This window comes from Gopherus flavomarginatus, chromosome 1, assembly GCF_025201925.1.
Source record: "Gopherus flavomarginatus isolate rGopFla2 chromosome 1, rGopFla2.mat.asm, whole genome shotgun sequence".
Lineage (NCBI taxonomy): Eukaryota > Metazoa > Chordata > Testudines > Testudinidae > Gopherus > Gopherus flavomarginatus.
The window spans coordinates 225,057,404-225,071,420 of record NC_066617.1 but is presented as its reverse complement, the minus strand read 5'-3'; the positions used below and the strand labels follow the sequence as shown (position 1 = coordinate 225,071,420).

At 48.9% G+C, this 14,017-nt stretch overlaps 2 protein-coding genes across 5 annotated transcripts in view; one reads left to right on the top strand and one right to left on the bottom strand.

The window, feature by feature from the left end:
• The window catches only part of APOO (apolipoprotein O), a 101,275-nt gene extending 98,312 nt beyond the window's left edge, over window positions 1–2,963 (bottom strand). For both annotated transcript variants that reach the window (XM_050936727.1, XM_050936726.1), the window contains exon 1: window positions 2,866–2,963. In XM_050936727.1, the coding sequence (XP_050792684.1) occupies window positions 2,866–2,874 (9 nt within the window). In that variant the 5' untranslated portion in view covers window positions 2,875–2,963. The remainder of the gene's footprint in view (window positions 1–2,865) is intronic.
• The window catches only part of C1HXorf58 (chromosome 1 CXorf58 homolog), a 36,928-nt gene continuing 25,781 nt past the window's right edge, over window positions 2,871–14,017 (top strand). Inside the window, exons 1-4 of one of the 3 annotated variants that reach the window (XM_050936657.1) lie at window positions 2,871–3,112; window positions 3,505–3,604; window positions 5,232–5,326; window positions 8,216–8,327. In XM_050936657.1, the coding sequence (XP_050792614.1) occupies window positions 2,907–3,112; window positions 3,505–3,604; window positions 5,232–5,326; window positions 8,216–8,327 (513 nt within the window). In that variant the 5' untranslated portion in view covers window positions 2,871–2,906. Of the gene's footprint in view, window positions 3,113–3,504; window positions 3,605–3,680; window positions 3,821–5,231; window positions 5,327–8,215; window positions 8,328–14,017 lie in introns of those variants that run through there. The other 2 variants (XM_050936660.1, XM_050936658.1) reach the window with 2 other exon arrangements.

Here is a 14,017-nt window from a genome sequence, read left to right as displayed (position 1 = left end):
ATAGGGCTTATATTGGTGTAGTTACAGCAATGCAGTGTCCCTGTAGCCACTATACTTACACTGGCTGTTGGCTGTCATTCTTGTCAGTTTCATGGACCATGAAATTGACAAGAAAGCTGGGCTGTCACAGCTGCAGAGAGCCTTGGTGCTGCACAGAGGCTCCCACGTACCCATTCCCTGCGAGGAGTGGTGGTACTGCTTGGAGGTTCTTGGCTCCCTGCTGCTAGGAGCCCAGCTTCTCCCTCTCCCCCCAGCTCTTAGCTGGGATCCCAGTGGGCAGTTCCATGTCCTGAGTCTGGGCAGTTCCCAGCAAAGAGCCTTGGGGCAGCCTGGCAGGGAGCCGAGAGCCAGGCTACCAGTGTCCACACTGCCCCTTAGGTCAGTGGAAGCACTCCTGGTGAGACTGCACACCATCACCAAGAGGAAGGTAGCATGTACATGAAACACAGCACAAATCACTGCTGTGGTTGTATGTCAACCTAACAGACTGACTTATATTTTTAGTATATAAGTGCCCTTAGACTTCATACTTGGCAGATTCACATGATATGCTATGCCTGGATATTTCCCTGTGCTCCTGTATTTTCTTCTGAATGAAACCAAACTATTCTAATGCACCTCCAATTAATTCAAGCTGTTTATTACATTTGGAGCAACAGGTAAACAAATAGCTGCTCTGGAGGGATGTGTTCTGTAACCAGTCAATCCTGGAAAGGCTACATATGCATAGAGTTAAGCACGTTAACATAATGGCCACACTGGGTCAGATCAACGGTCCATCTAGCCCAGGATCCTCTCTTCTGACCATGGCCAATGCCAGATGCTTCAGAGAGAATGAACAGAACAGGTAATCATCAAGCCATCCATCCCCAGCTTCTGGCAAACAGGCTAGGTGGTGTTGCATCCCTGCTAATAACCGTTAATGGACCTATCCTCCATAAATGTATATAGTTCTTTTTTGAACCCTATTGGAGTTTTGACATTCACAACATCCTCTGGCAAAGAATTCCATAGGTTGACTGTGCGTTGTGTGAAGAAGTATTTCCTTTTGTTTGTTTTAAATCTGCTGCCTATTAATTTCATTGGGTGATCCCTAGTTCTTGTGTTATGTAAGGGAGCAAATAAACACTTCCTCCACACCAGTCAAGATTTTATAGACTTTTGTCATATCCCCTTTAGTTATCGCTTTTCCAAGCTGGAAAGTCCCAGTCTTTTTAATCTCTCTTCATATAGAAGCTATTCAATAGCCCTAATCATTTTTGTTGCCTGTCTCAAAAAAGATATATGGGAATTGGAAAACATATCAAGACAGGGCAACCAGATCTGCATGCAGCATTCATATGGGCATACCACGGATTTATATTATAAAGGCATTACGATTTTTTCATTTTATCATCTCTCTTTCCTAACGGTTCCTAACAGTCTGTTTGCTTTTTTGACAGCTCCAGCATATCGAGTGGATGTTTTCAGAGAACTATCCACAGTGATTCCAAGATCTTTTTCTTGAGTGGTGATACCTTAGATTCTATCATTTTGTTTGTATAGTTGGGATTATGTTTTTCTACATGCATTACTTTGCATTTATCAACAATGAATTTCATCTGACATTTTGTTGCCCAGTCACCCAGTTTTGTGAGATCCCTTTGTAATTCTTCACAGTTTGCTTTGGACTTAATTATCTAGAGTAATTTTGTATCACCTGCAAATTTTGCCACCTCAATGTTTACCTCTTTTTCCTGACTATTTATGAGTATGCTGAGTAGGACTGGTCTCAATACAGACTCCTGGGGGACACCATTATTTATCTCTTCCCATTTTGAAAACAGACCATTTATTCCTATTCTTTGTTTCCTATCGTTTAACCAATTACTGCTCCATGAGAAGATACTTTCTCTTAGGACTGTTTACTTTGCTTAAGAACCTTTGGTGAAGGACCTTGTCAAAGGCTTTCTGAAAATCTAAGTCATATTTGCTGACCCCTCAAAGATTGATGGGGCATGGTTTCTCCTTACAAAAATCATGTTGACTATTCCTCAACAAATCATGTTCATCTCAGTGTCTGATAATTCTGTTCTTTAATACATTTTCAACCAATTTGCCGTGCGGACTCACTGATTTCAAGCCTGTGCTTGAACATACATAGAGGTCGTGAAGCCAGGCTCACAATGAAGGAGGAACCAGGTCTCACAGCCATACTAATGCCTCCCTCCTGCTTGCAGCATTACCCCACACAGACACACCTGCAGCACCTGCCTCAAAGTCTACCGTCTGGCTCAATTCACTCGGCTGCAGTGAACTGCAGAATTGAGACAGCAAATAAAACAACAAATGCTACAAGTTATCAGATGCCTAACGTTAAAGAATTTTGCTTGCCACGGCTTTAGCCTGTAGCACCCTCTGTTGACAGGCTGCACATAATAATAAAGCGCCAAATAGCCCGTACCCAATATTTTCCAACGCGATCCGCACCCGTGTACTGAAGCGAAGGGTGACCTAGGCAACACTCAGCGAGCACAGGCACCTGAGCTCAGGAATGAAACCCCTGACCCAGCAGCCAGTTAGCAAGGGAGCAAACGCTTTGCAAGGGGACCTGGGGCGGATCTGTATCTAGGCCACGAGCCCTCCCGTGCACCCGGGGAGGCTGCCAGCGGGTGCCGGGGCCCGCTCCGAGCTGCTCCCGCTCGTTCACGCCGGGTCACCCGCTGGGTGCCCAGGTGTCGCTCACCCTCCTCAGCGCGCCGGGCAGCGGAGGGCGAGGGCCTGAGCCCGGCACGGGTGACGGGGCGGACGGGCAGCACTGGGCCAGCCCTGGCGCTGTGGCCGGGCACCAATAGGTGCTGCGCCCCCGGGACGGGACTTTCTCACCTTGAACATCGCGGCGCCGCTCCCAAGCACGTCGCTGCGCGATGATATCAGAGCCGCACAGCGCACGCGCCGCTACGGAGGCCGAACGACAAAAACGGCCGGGGAAGGGGAGGGGTTGGCGTGGTTCCCCTCCCCCCCCACACGTTTCCCGGTCTCCAAGCAACAGGGACGCGGGGGCGGGGCCTCTGCGTAGCCGGGTGACGATGCTGAGCGGAGCCGCGCGCCGGGCGGGGTGTCTCTCGCGGCCGTGAGTAACCGCGGCGGCGGTGGCGGCGGCCCCCCGCGTGTTAGGGACCCGCCCGGCCTCGCGCGCTGCCCGCAGGAGGGAGGCGTTAGCGGGGCTATGAGATCCGGCCCCGCCATTGCCAGCCCGGGTCACCGCCGCGCCGCGCGGGCGCCCAAGCAGGGGCTTGGAAACAGCGAGCCCGCAAAGCCGCCCCTCCCCCCCCCGCGTCTGTCTGTCTGTCCCGTAGCTCCGCTCCCTCCCCCTCAAGCGCCCTGGCGGTGTCACCCATGGGCCCGCCTTTAGGGACCCAGCTGCTGTGAGCTCGGGTGACCATATTTCCCCAGCGTGGGGCTGGCATCTCCCCTCGTCCCACCCCCGCATGTTCCTCTGTCCTGATCTCCTGTCTCCGTCAGGGCGGACGAAGAGCTCGCAGCTAAAATCATCCAGAGAGCCTGGTGGAGTCACATCGACAGGAGGCTGTTCAGGCTGCTCACACACACCATCCGGGCCGCGGTATGCTCGCTCCTCCGGAAAAACCCTGCCCGCCCGCCTGCCCTGTAAACTGGCCAGGGCTTGGCTGCGGGGGGCCTTTACCAGCACAACTCTACCAGTGCCTGGGATGCTGCTGTGGCAGTTACACCTCCCCAGTGAGGAGACACTTGTGCAATGAGCTCAGAAAACACTATAACCAAATTGGAAAAAAAAGACCCTCAAGGAGTTACACTGGTGGTATAGTAATATCTTAATAGTTATGTTGGTAAATTCTCTAACAGCGCATTAAATAATCATAAATTATCTTCTCCAGAGTAATGCAGTTAGGGTAAAAGTCACTCCTGTGCAAATAGCCAGCACAAAGTCAATGCACCCTTTAAAACCCATTTAATCCCTCAGAAGTGTTCTGGCCCTCTTCACAGGGGTGGCACAACTGTTTGCTGTAAACTTCACCTAGTCCCTATTGATCTATCCAGGCATAGGATGGCCATCATTGTTGACGTTTTTAGAGTATACATGTGCTGTCCATAAAAGGGCTTATGGTACATAAGAAATTGCTGTTTTTGAAGGCTTCCAGTTTCCCAAATATGGATCTAACTGATCTTACATCCAGTTTTTTCTCAAAGAGAAACCAGCCTGATGTATCATTGTGCCACTGTCCAATTAGAAGCTCCAAATACAAATGGTGACTGCCACAATCTCTTCTCCTTGCTCATAATTAATGGCTCCATTTTATCACAAACACATGAGATAAATAATTACATATGCTCAGGAAGATTCTCCCTACTCTGTCAAAGGTGGAATGGGCTTCTGACTGATCCATCCCTTCTGAAGAGGAAAGTAGTATTTCCTGGAGAAGTACCAGTACCCAGTCCAAATTAACCAGCAGGCCCAAAAGGTTTGGCCTTAGGACCCTGAATTCCAGTGGAGCCCTACACTAGAGTGATGAAACCCCTCAGCTGTAGCTTTTGGAGTTAGGGTAGTATCATTCTTTTGAATCTGCTATGCAGGCTAGCTCCTATCTTCTTGGATAGTTCTCCATATTCTTTGCTCTTATTGTCTGTGTGTCTTACACTGAGCAGAGCAAATATTAGAGTGAATTCAGAAAAGCTGTTTTTTTCTTCCTGAAATAATGTCACTCCATTGAATGGAATAAAAGGCAAGAGACATAGGGAAGTGTTCAGAGAATGGGGTGGAGGGAGAGACTGATGATAGTTTAAGAGCAGATGAAAGACAGAGGGAGAAGATGAGCAACTAAACAGTTTTGGGATTTTCTTTTTAGTAAAAGGGAGGAGCTAAAATCGTATGTGAGATGTATTTCCTATTATTTGTTGTTCTTATTGAAAACTACCTTGTTTTTTTTGTAGTGCAAAGCTGAGAAAATAAAACTCATAACATTGGAAAGGAAGGGCAAAAAGATAAGAACTTCACTAGAGAAAAGAGTAACATTGGGTAGAAGAATAAAATGATTAATAAAAAAGAAACAATAAATATTGCAATTCTATAGTAACTGCCATTTAAGAATTTCAAAGCACTTTAAAATATTAATTAACACTCAATTCCCATGTGAAACAGCTGTGGGATGTATTATTATGTATAGGAACCAAAACTGCGTAATTTTATTGAATAATGCTTGCATCTGTTTCAGGAGCATTGCATTACATATGAGATTATGAGGAGAGTGAGTCCTTTAGAAGCTGAACTTATAAAAGATCCTAGTATGCAGTGTAAAGTCAGATTCAGGTAAAATAGGCATATTTATTTATTCAACCTAGCATATATGATGACTTTTTCTAAAGTTAACCAGAAGTGCCATCAATTGTTTTTATTATAGTGTCACACTGGCAATGTTAGAGTTGACAAGGCATGTTGTTTTAGGTTCCTAAGTTCAGTAATATTCAAATACCTTTTGGGCTAATATTTCTTATGTATTTTTACCTCACAGGTGAGTATTTTTGGAAAGTTTGATAAAGTTTTATTGTTCATCTTAAAGTCACTGAAGCACAGAGTGCGGCAAATGATTTTTTTGTTTGTTTGCTTTGCTTTTTTGGGATGAGGGCATTATTTTTGCAATACAGTAGAACCTCAGAGTTATGAACACCTTGGGAACAGAGATTGTTCATAACTCTAAACAAAACATTATGGTTGTTCCTTCAAAAGTTTGCAAGTGAACATTAACACAGCTTTGAAAATTTACTATGCAGAAGAAAAATGCTGCTTTTAATCATCTTAATTTAAATGAAACAAGCACAGAAACAGTTTCCTTACCCAATCAAATCTTTTTTTTAAACTTTCCCATTATTTTTTTTAGTAGTTTAACAGAGTACTATACTGTATTTGCTTTTTTTTTTTTTTTTTTTTTTTTTTGCTGCCTGATTGTGGACTTCCAGTTCCAAATTAGGTGTGTGGTTGACTGGTCCGTTCATAACTTTGGTATTCATAACTCTGAGGTTCTACTAGAAGTGATTGTTTTTGTTTTCTAAAAACTGGAATTTTTTTGTATGTGGTGACTAACTTTTCAGATTGAAAGCCAGGCAGGTAAGTCGTCCTGTGTATAGTAGAAAAATTTCAGATACTTTTATTGCACACCATAAGATATGTTTTCTTTTTAGAAATGCAAACTTATTGTGGACTTGGATCTCATCTAGAATTAGTGCTTAGTACATACCTGAGGAAATGTAATTTAGAAATAAAATTATCTATTTTGCATGCACATACCATTATTTTTGCTATTTTTCTTTTTTACAACACACCAACATGAAGCGAACTCCAGATATAAATATATATTTATATTTTTAGACTTTCAAATAAACATTCTGGGCATAAGTTGTGCCCTGTGTGGAAACGGATATTGAGGGAGGAAGCTGGTGGTATTTGCAGTTTCCACTACTACCTCCATAGCTTCAGGCAGAAGAGAGCAGCTTTAAATTTCAGCCAGGCTCCCATAGAGAGCCGTTCCCCAGTGAAGCTTGACAAGAGGATGAGCTGAATCAGCATATTCAGTGGCTGCATTGTTCATGTCCCTTCTCTGGCTAGTCTGCACTAACCAAGTACAGGTGCCTTAACAAAGGGGTATGGTGGATACCTTGCATTTCTGCAACTCCCATGCCCTCTGGCCAGACTTACTGCCTCCAATTGCTCTGCATACAAAATCTGAATCTCATATTGCTTGTTCATTGCGTGATCAATCAAACAAATGCATTTGATTTAAGTTTGTCCTTTAAAAAATAAATTAAATGATAAATAAAAATAGCCATGAATTTCCAGACTTGTTTCTACGTTTAAATAAGATGTTTTAAATAAATTATAGCGTTTAACAATTTTTAATCTGTGTCAGCATTTCAACTTTATTATTCCATTTTGGCAGGAATTAAGATTCCAATCCTGCAATTTACAACATGTAGGTGAGCTGACTAAGGTTGCCAGGCATCCAGTTTTCGACCGGAATGCCTAGTTGAAAAGGGACCCTGGCGGCTCCGGTCAGCACAGCTGACCAGGCTGCTAAAAGTCCAGTTAGCTGCAGGCCAGCAGCGGGGCAGGCAGATTCTGTGCCCAGCTCTGCTTGGCTCCTGGGAAGCAGCTGGCATGTCCCTCCAGCTCCTAGGCAGAGGGGTGTTCAGGGGGCTCTGCGTGCTGCCCCCACCGGCAGGCACTGTCCCAAGCTCTGTTTTCACAGCTCCCATTGGAGCTGCCGCTTCGTGGGAGCACCTGAGGTCAGCACCACCCAGAGCCTGCACCCGGAACTCCCTCCCACACCCTAATCTCCTGTCCTAGCCCTGAGCCCCCTCCCACACTCTGAACCCCTCAGCCCCAGCCCAGAGCCCCTTCTGCCCCCCAAACTCCTCATCCCTGGCCCCACTCCAGAACTGCACCCCCAGCCGGAGCCCTCACCCCCTCATGCATCCCAACCTTCTGCCCCAGCCCGGAACCCCCTCCCACACTCCAAACCCCTCAGCTCCAGCCCAGAGCCCCCTCCTGCACGCCAAACCCCTATTTCCCTGCCCTTTTACTAGTTTGGAAGGGATTCCAGGGATGATTTTTTGTTTTTATTTTTTTTTGTTTTTTTAACATCTTAGGGCTTGGCTACACTTGAAACTCCAAAGTGCGAGTGTGGTCGCGGCGCCAGTGCTGGGAGAGAGCTCTCCCAGCGCTGCACATACTCCACTTCCCCATGAGGACTAGCTCCCAGCGCTGGGGCAGTGTTTACACTGGCGCTTTGCAGCGCTGTAACTTGCTGTGCTCAGGGGTGTGTTTTTTCACACCCAAGCAAGAAAGTTGCAGCGCTGTAAAGCGCCAGTGTAGCCAAGGCGTCAGTCTGTTTTAAATGTATATAAAGAACTGAACGCAGCTAAAGTACACTTTACAAAAACACACTGGGGTCATGCTTTCTTCATAAAATACATATGTGACCATCCATGTTCATGCATTAGATTGTCTCATGAATTTGGGCAGCTGCAGGATTCAGATACAAAAATAGTTAAGATACCATGATTTGGCATTTCCATACTGTCTAAAGTGTAGGGTTGCGTTTTTTTTTTAAATGTTAACTACAACTTCAGATTTCCTATCTTTTCAATAAGGAATCTGCTCTTTATATTGCCAGAAAGTTAACTTTGTTCCTTGTTTCTTTAGATTTGCTGGTCATGAGTTTCCACCTTTCATTGTGTTTAAGATTTTTCACAATACTGGAGGCCAAGGCAGCAAGTACATAAGTGGAAAAAGAACAATAAGTCCAGCAAGTGAGGTGACTTATTAGATGTTTATGTGATCATTTTCTCTTCACTTCATCTACACCTTGGCTTTGAATTTTATTTTGTAAAATCCTATAACATCTTTATCCTCAGTCACACATATCTCCAGTTCTAACAAGCAACCGCTTCATTCATTAAACAACATTACTTTTGTTAGCAAAGAAACAATGATTCTTTCAGCATTGTACATAAAAACTCTTTGTATATCTATGCCCATATTCTCTATCTGGATTAATTTATTTCTAGGAAATTTAGTCACTATAGCCACTGTTCCGTACAGCTGTCTTTTGCAATTCTTTTGTCACTGGGTTCTGCCTTTATTTAAATAGACATTTAAAAAAGACGGTTACTCACCTTTGTAACCGTTGTTCTTCAAGATGTGTTGCTTATATCCATTCCGATTAGGTGTGCACGCGCTGCGTGTACGCTCGTCGGAAGATTTTTACCCTAGCAACACTCGGTGGGTCAGCTTGGCACCCCCTGGAGTGGCACCGCTATGGCGCTGGATATATACCCCTGCCAACCCAACGGCCCTTTAGTTCCTTCTTGCAGGCTACTCCGACAGAGGGGAAGGAGGGCGGGTTTGGAATGGATATGAGCAACACATCTCGAAGAACAGCAGTTACAAAGGTGAGTAACCGTCTTTTCTTCTTCGAGTGCTTGCTCATATCGATTCCAGTTAGGTGATTCCCAAGCTTTACCTAGGTGGTGGGGTCGGAGTGAGATGTTGCAGAATGCAAAACTGCTGAGCCAAATGCTGCATCATCTCTGGACTGTTGAACCAGAGCATAATGAGAGATAAAGGTGTGGACCAAGGACCAGGTAGCTGCACGACATATCTCCTGGATGGGTACATGAGCCAGGAAGGTGGCAGATGAAGCCTGAGCTCTGGTAGAATGAGCGGTGAGGTGGCTCGAGGGAACATGAGCCAAGTCATAACAAGTACGCATGCACGCCGTTACCCAAGATGAGATCCTCTGGGAGGAGATGGGTAGGCCCTTCATTCGTTCTGTCACCACGACGAAGAGTTGGTGCATTTTACAAAAGGGTTTTGTGCGCTTGATATAAAATGCGAGCGCTCTACGGACGTCTAGGGAGTGCACTTGTTGATCCCGTCGTGATGAATGTGGCTTTGGGAAGAAGACCAGAAGGAAGATATCCTGGTTTACATGAAAGGCCAAAACCACTTTAGGAAGGAACGCCGGGTGTGGTCGCAACTGCACCTTGTGAAACACAGTATATGGTGGGTCCACCGTGAGAGCCCGAAGCTCGGAGACTCGTCTGGCTGATGTAATGGCTACGAGGAAAGCTGTCTTCCAGGACAGGTATAGTAGCGAGCAGGTTGCTAACGGCTCAAATGGGGCAGACATGAGTCCGGTTAGAACCAGGTTGAGGTCCCAGGTTGGGGCGGGGCGTCGTACTTGGGGGTATAGGCGCTCCAAGCCCTTGAGGAACCTAGAAACCATAGGGTGCGAGAACATGGAGCGGTCACTCTCCCCTGGGTGGAAGGTAGAGATGGCCACCAAGTGCACCCTCGATGATATTGCTAGGCCCTGCTGTTTGAGATACCAGAGGTAGTCCAAGATGGTGGGGATCGAGGCCTCGGTGGCAGTGACATTCTGCGTTTCGCACCAGCAGGAGAAATGCTTCCACTTGGCCAGATACGTTGACCGAGTGGAAGGTTTCCTGCTACCCAGGAGTACTTGTTGTACTGAGGCAGAGCAACGTAACTCAGACTGGCTTAACCACGTAGCAGCCATGCTGTGAGGTGAAGGGACTGCAGGTCTCGGTGGTGAAGTCTGCCGTAGTCCTAACTTATGAGGTCTGGGCAAAGAGGCAGGGTAATTGGGTTGGCTATCAACAGGTCGAGCAGCATGGTGTACCCGTGCTGCCTGGGCCACGCTGGAGCGATCATGATCAAGTGAGCTCTGTCCCTGCGAAGCTTTATCAGGACCCTGTGAACCAGCAGGAACGGTGGAAAGGCGTAAAGCAGTTGGCTTGTCCACGGCATCAGGAAAGCATCCGAGATCGAGCCCGGGGAGAGGCCTTGGAAGGAGCAGAACATCTGGCATTTCCTGTTCTCGTGGGAAGCAAAGAGGTCTATATGGGGAAAACCCCACTTCTGGAAAATGGAATGAATAATGTCCAGATGAATCGACCACTCGTGAGACAGGAAGGATCTGCTGAGTCAATCCGCCAGAGTGTTCTGAATGCCTGGGAGAAAAGACGCTACCAGGTCTATCGAGTGGGCTATACAGAAGTCCCAAAGCTGGAGGGAGGAGGACCGTGCCCCTCCCTGCTTGTTTATGCAATACATGGCCGTTGTGTTGTCTGTGAACACTGAGACACAGCAACCTTGTAAGTGCTGTTGAAACGCCTGGCACGCAAGGCGGACTGCTCTCAGCTCTCAGACATTGATGTGCAAGGCCAGCTCCTGAGATGACCAAAGGCCTTGAGTGCAAAGATGTCCGAGGTGGGCACCCCAGCCGAGAGATGAGGCGTCTGTCGTCAGGGCCATGGAAGGCTGGGGTGGATGGAACGGCATCCCTGCACACACCAAGGAGGGCGTCAGCCACCAGTCAAGGGAGCCTAGGATGCTTGGGGGAATGATGACTATCATGTCTATGGCGTCTCTGCCCAGGTGGTATACCGAGTTGAGCCAAGATTGGAGGGGACGGAGGTGTAGCCTGGCATGTTTGGTCACGAACATGCATGCAGGCATGTGACCCAAAAGACTGAGACAAGTGCGAGCCGAAGTCATTGGGAAGTTTTGTAGGCTTTGGATAATTGTTACCATCACCTGAAACCGAGTCGCTGGTAAACAGGCTCTGGTGAGATTGGAGTCCAGGATGGCTCCAATGAAGTCTATCCTCTGTGTGGGAACCAGAGTGGATTTCTCTATTGATCATCAGGCCTAGACATATGAATAGGTCCTTGACGATGCCTGCATGATGGGTGACTTATGTCTCGGAGGTCCCTCTGATGAGCCAATCATCAAGATACGGAAAGAGGTGTATCCGGCGGCGGCGGAGGGAGGCGGCGACTACAGCATTGCACTTTGTGAATACTCTTGGTGCTGTAGAGAGGCCAAACGGTAGGACTGTAAACTGGAAATGCTGACGGTTGCGACAGGTTGGAGGTCCCGCCTGTGTGGAGGATAAATGGCGATGTGAAAATACGCATCCTTCATGTCGAGGGCGGCATACCAATCTCCGGGATCCAAGGATGGGATGATGGTCCCCAGGGATACCATGTGGAACTTCAACTTTATCATGGATTTGTTGAGTTCTCGCAAGTCTAGGATAGGTCTGAGACCTCCCTTCGCCTTGGAGATGAGGAAATAACGGGAGTAGAACCCCTTCCCCCTTTCGTCTTCTGGTACTTCCTCTATGGCTCCCATGGTAAGGAGCGTGCACACCTCTTGTAAGAGGAATTGCTCGTGAGAGGGGTCCCTGAAGAGGGACGAGGGTAGGGGGTGGAAGGGAGAGGGCGAAATAAACTGGAGGTGGTACCCAAGCTCCACCGTGCGTAGGACCGAACGATCTGAAGTTGGCTGGGACCACGCAGGGAGGAAAAAGGAGAGGCGGTTGGAAAAGGGAGGTAAAAGATCCTGGAAAGGAACTGGTACGCTGTCCTCGCGCGCACCTTCAAAAGTTTGGCTTTGGTGCCATAGGTGGTTTGGAAGGACCTTGATTCTGGCCCCCTTGAGGTACAGACCGCCGTCTACGATTGCCTCAGCCGTGCCCTCTGCCGAAGTCCTGTCTCGGTCTAGGCGGGGGATAAGGGCGGTGAGGCTGGAGACGGAAGGACCTGCGCTGAGTCACCGGTGTGTGCATCCCGAGGGAGCGCATGATGACCCTGTTGTCCTTAAGGTTCTGCAACCTGGGATCTGTCTTTTCAGAGAATAGGCCTTGACCGTCAAAGGGCAGGTCCTGTATGGAGGTTTGTAACTCAAGTGGAAGGCCTGAGACCTGAAGCCATGATATCCGCCTCATGGTGACACCTGAAGCCAGGGTCCTGGCTGCGGGGTCAGCCGCGCCCAGGGAGGCCTGGAGAGAAGTTCTCGCCACCTTCTTCCCTTCCTCCGAAAGGGCAGCAAACTCTGGGCGGGAGTCTTGGGGAATGAACTCCTTGAATTTCTCCACTGCCGTCCAGGTGTTATAATTGTACCGGCTGAGCAGGACTTGCTGGTTTACCACCCTGAGTTGGAGGCCCCCAGTAGAGTATACCTTGCGGCCCAATAAGTCCATGCGCCTAGCCTCCTTTGATTTTGGAGCAGGAGCTTGCTGGCCATGGCGTTCCCTTTCATTGACTGATTGCACGACAAGGGAGCAGGGAGGAGGGTGCACGTACAGGTACTCATACCCCTTAGAGGGTACCATGTACTTCTGCTCAACTCCCCTGGCCGTGGGCGTAATAGATGCTGGAGATTGCCAGATGGTATTGGCATTTGCTTGTATCGTACGGATAAACGGCAAGGCCACTCTTGTGGGGGTGTCAGCTGACAGGATATCCACCACCGGGTCCTCTATCTCCGGGACCTCCTCCACCTGAAGATTCATATTCAGGGCCACCCACCTCAGGAGGTCCTGATGTGCCTGAAGGTCAATTTGAGTAGGGCCCGAGGAGGATGTCCTTGCCACCGCTTCATCTGGAGAGGAGGAAGAGGAAAGGCTAGGGACAAGAGGGTCCTGTGTGGGCTCCTGTTCTTGAGCAATGTCAGTCTCGGGTGGAACTTGAGACACTGCCGGCTGAATGAGAGCCTCCTCTGTACCCATGGGAGGGGGGTGGCTGACCATTGCCTCCGGCACCCGGTGTTCCGATGGTGCAGAGCGAGATGGCATTGGAGGCGCACCTTGGGCTTGATGGTATGCCCAAGGTGTCCAGAATGACCACTGATGGGGTCCCTGTTCCTGGGTCTGGGTCTTCTGAAAGACAAGGCCGGGCACATCTGAGTCACGGTCCTGTGCATAGGAAGCACTGTCTGCGTGAGAAGACACAGATGTGTGACGAGATGGCCAAGGAGGCACTGAAAACCCCTGGTAAGGGTCTCGATCTCTAAATGACCTTTCCGTGTGTGGCACCGGAGAGCGGTACCGGTTGCCATACTGGTACCGGGAATGAGACCGGGACCTGCGACCGGAGCGGTGCCGGGAGGTCGACCGTGATCTGGAGGCTCGACGTCTAGAGCGACTGCGAGAGACATGGTGCCGGGAACGGTACCGGGAGCTGGATCGGTGCTGAGAGTAGTGGGCCGGTGAAGGGACGCTGAGTGGTGCCGCGAGTGCGACCAGACCCGAGATGGAGAGCGGTGCCGGGACTGCGAGCGGCGTCGGGACCGGGATTGACGATGGAACCGAGAGCGCCGGTGGGACCGTGATCATGATCGGTGCCGACAGAGGGTGGCCTCAGTGGGGCAGGCTTGCCTATCGATTGAATGACCCTCACCGGCGGTGCCAGGGGTTGAGGCAGCGCGGACTCCGTCAGGGCGATCAGCTCCCTCGCTGTAGAGAAGGTCTCGGGCATGGAGGGAATTGTGAGGTCAACCACAGCATGCGCCAGGGAGCTTTCAGGTGCGGGACTCACCGGCCCTTGCGGGACCAGAATCGACGGTGCCGAAGCTGTCGGTGCCACGGCAGGTGTCGGTGCTGGGCGGTCCGACATAGGCAGGTGCTCGAACTGC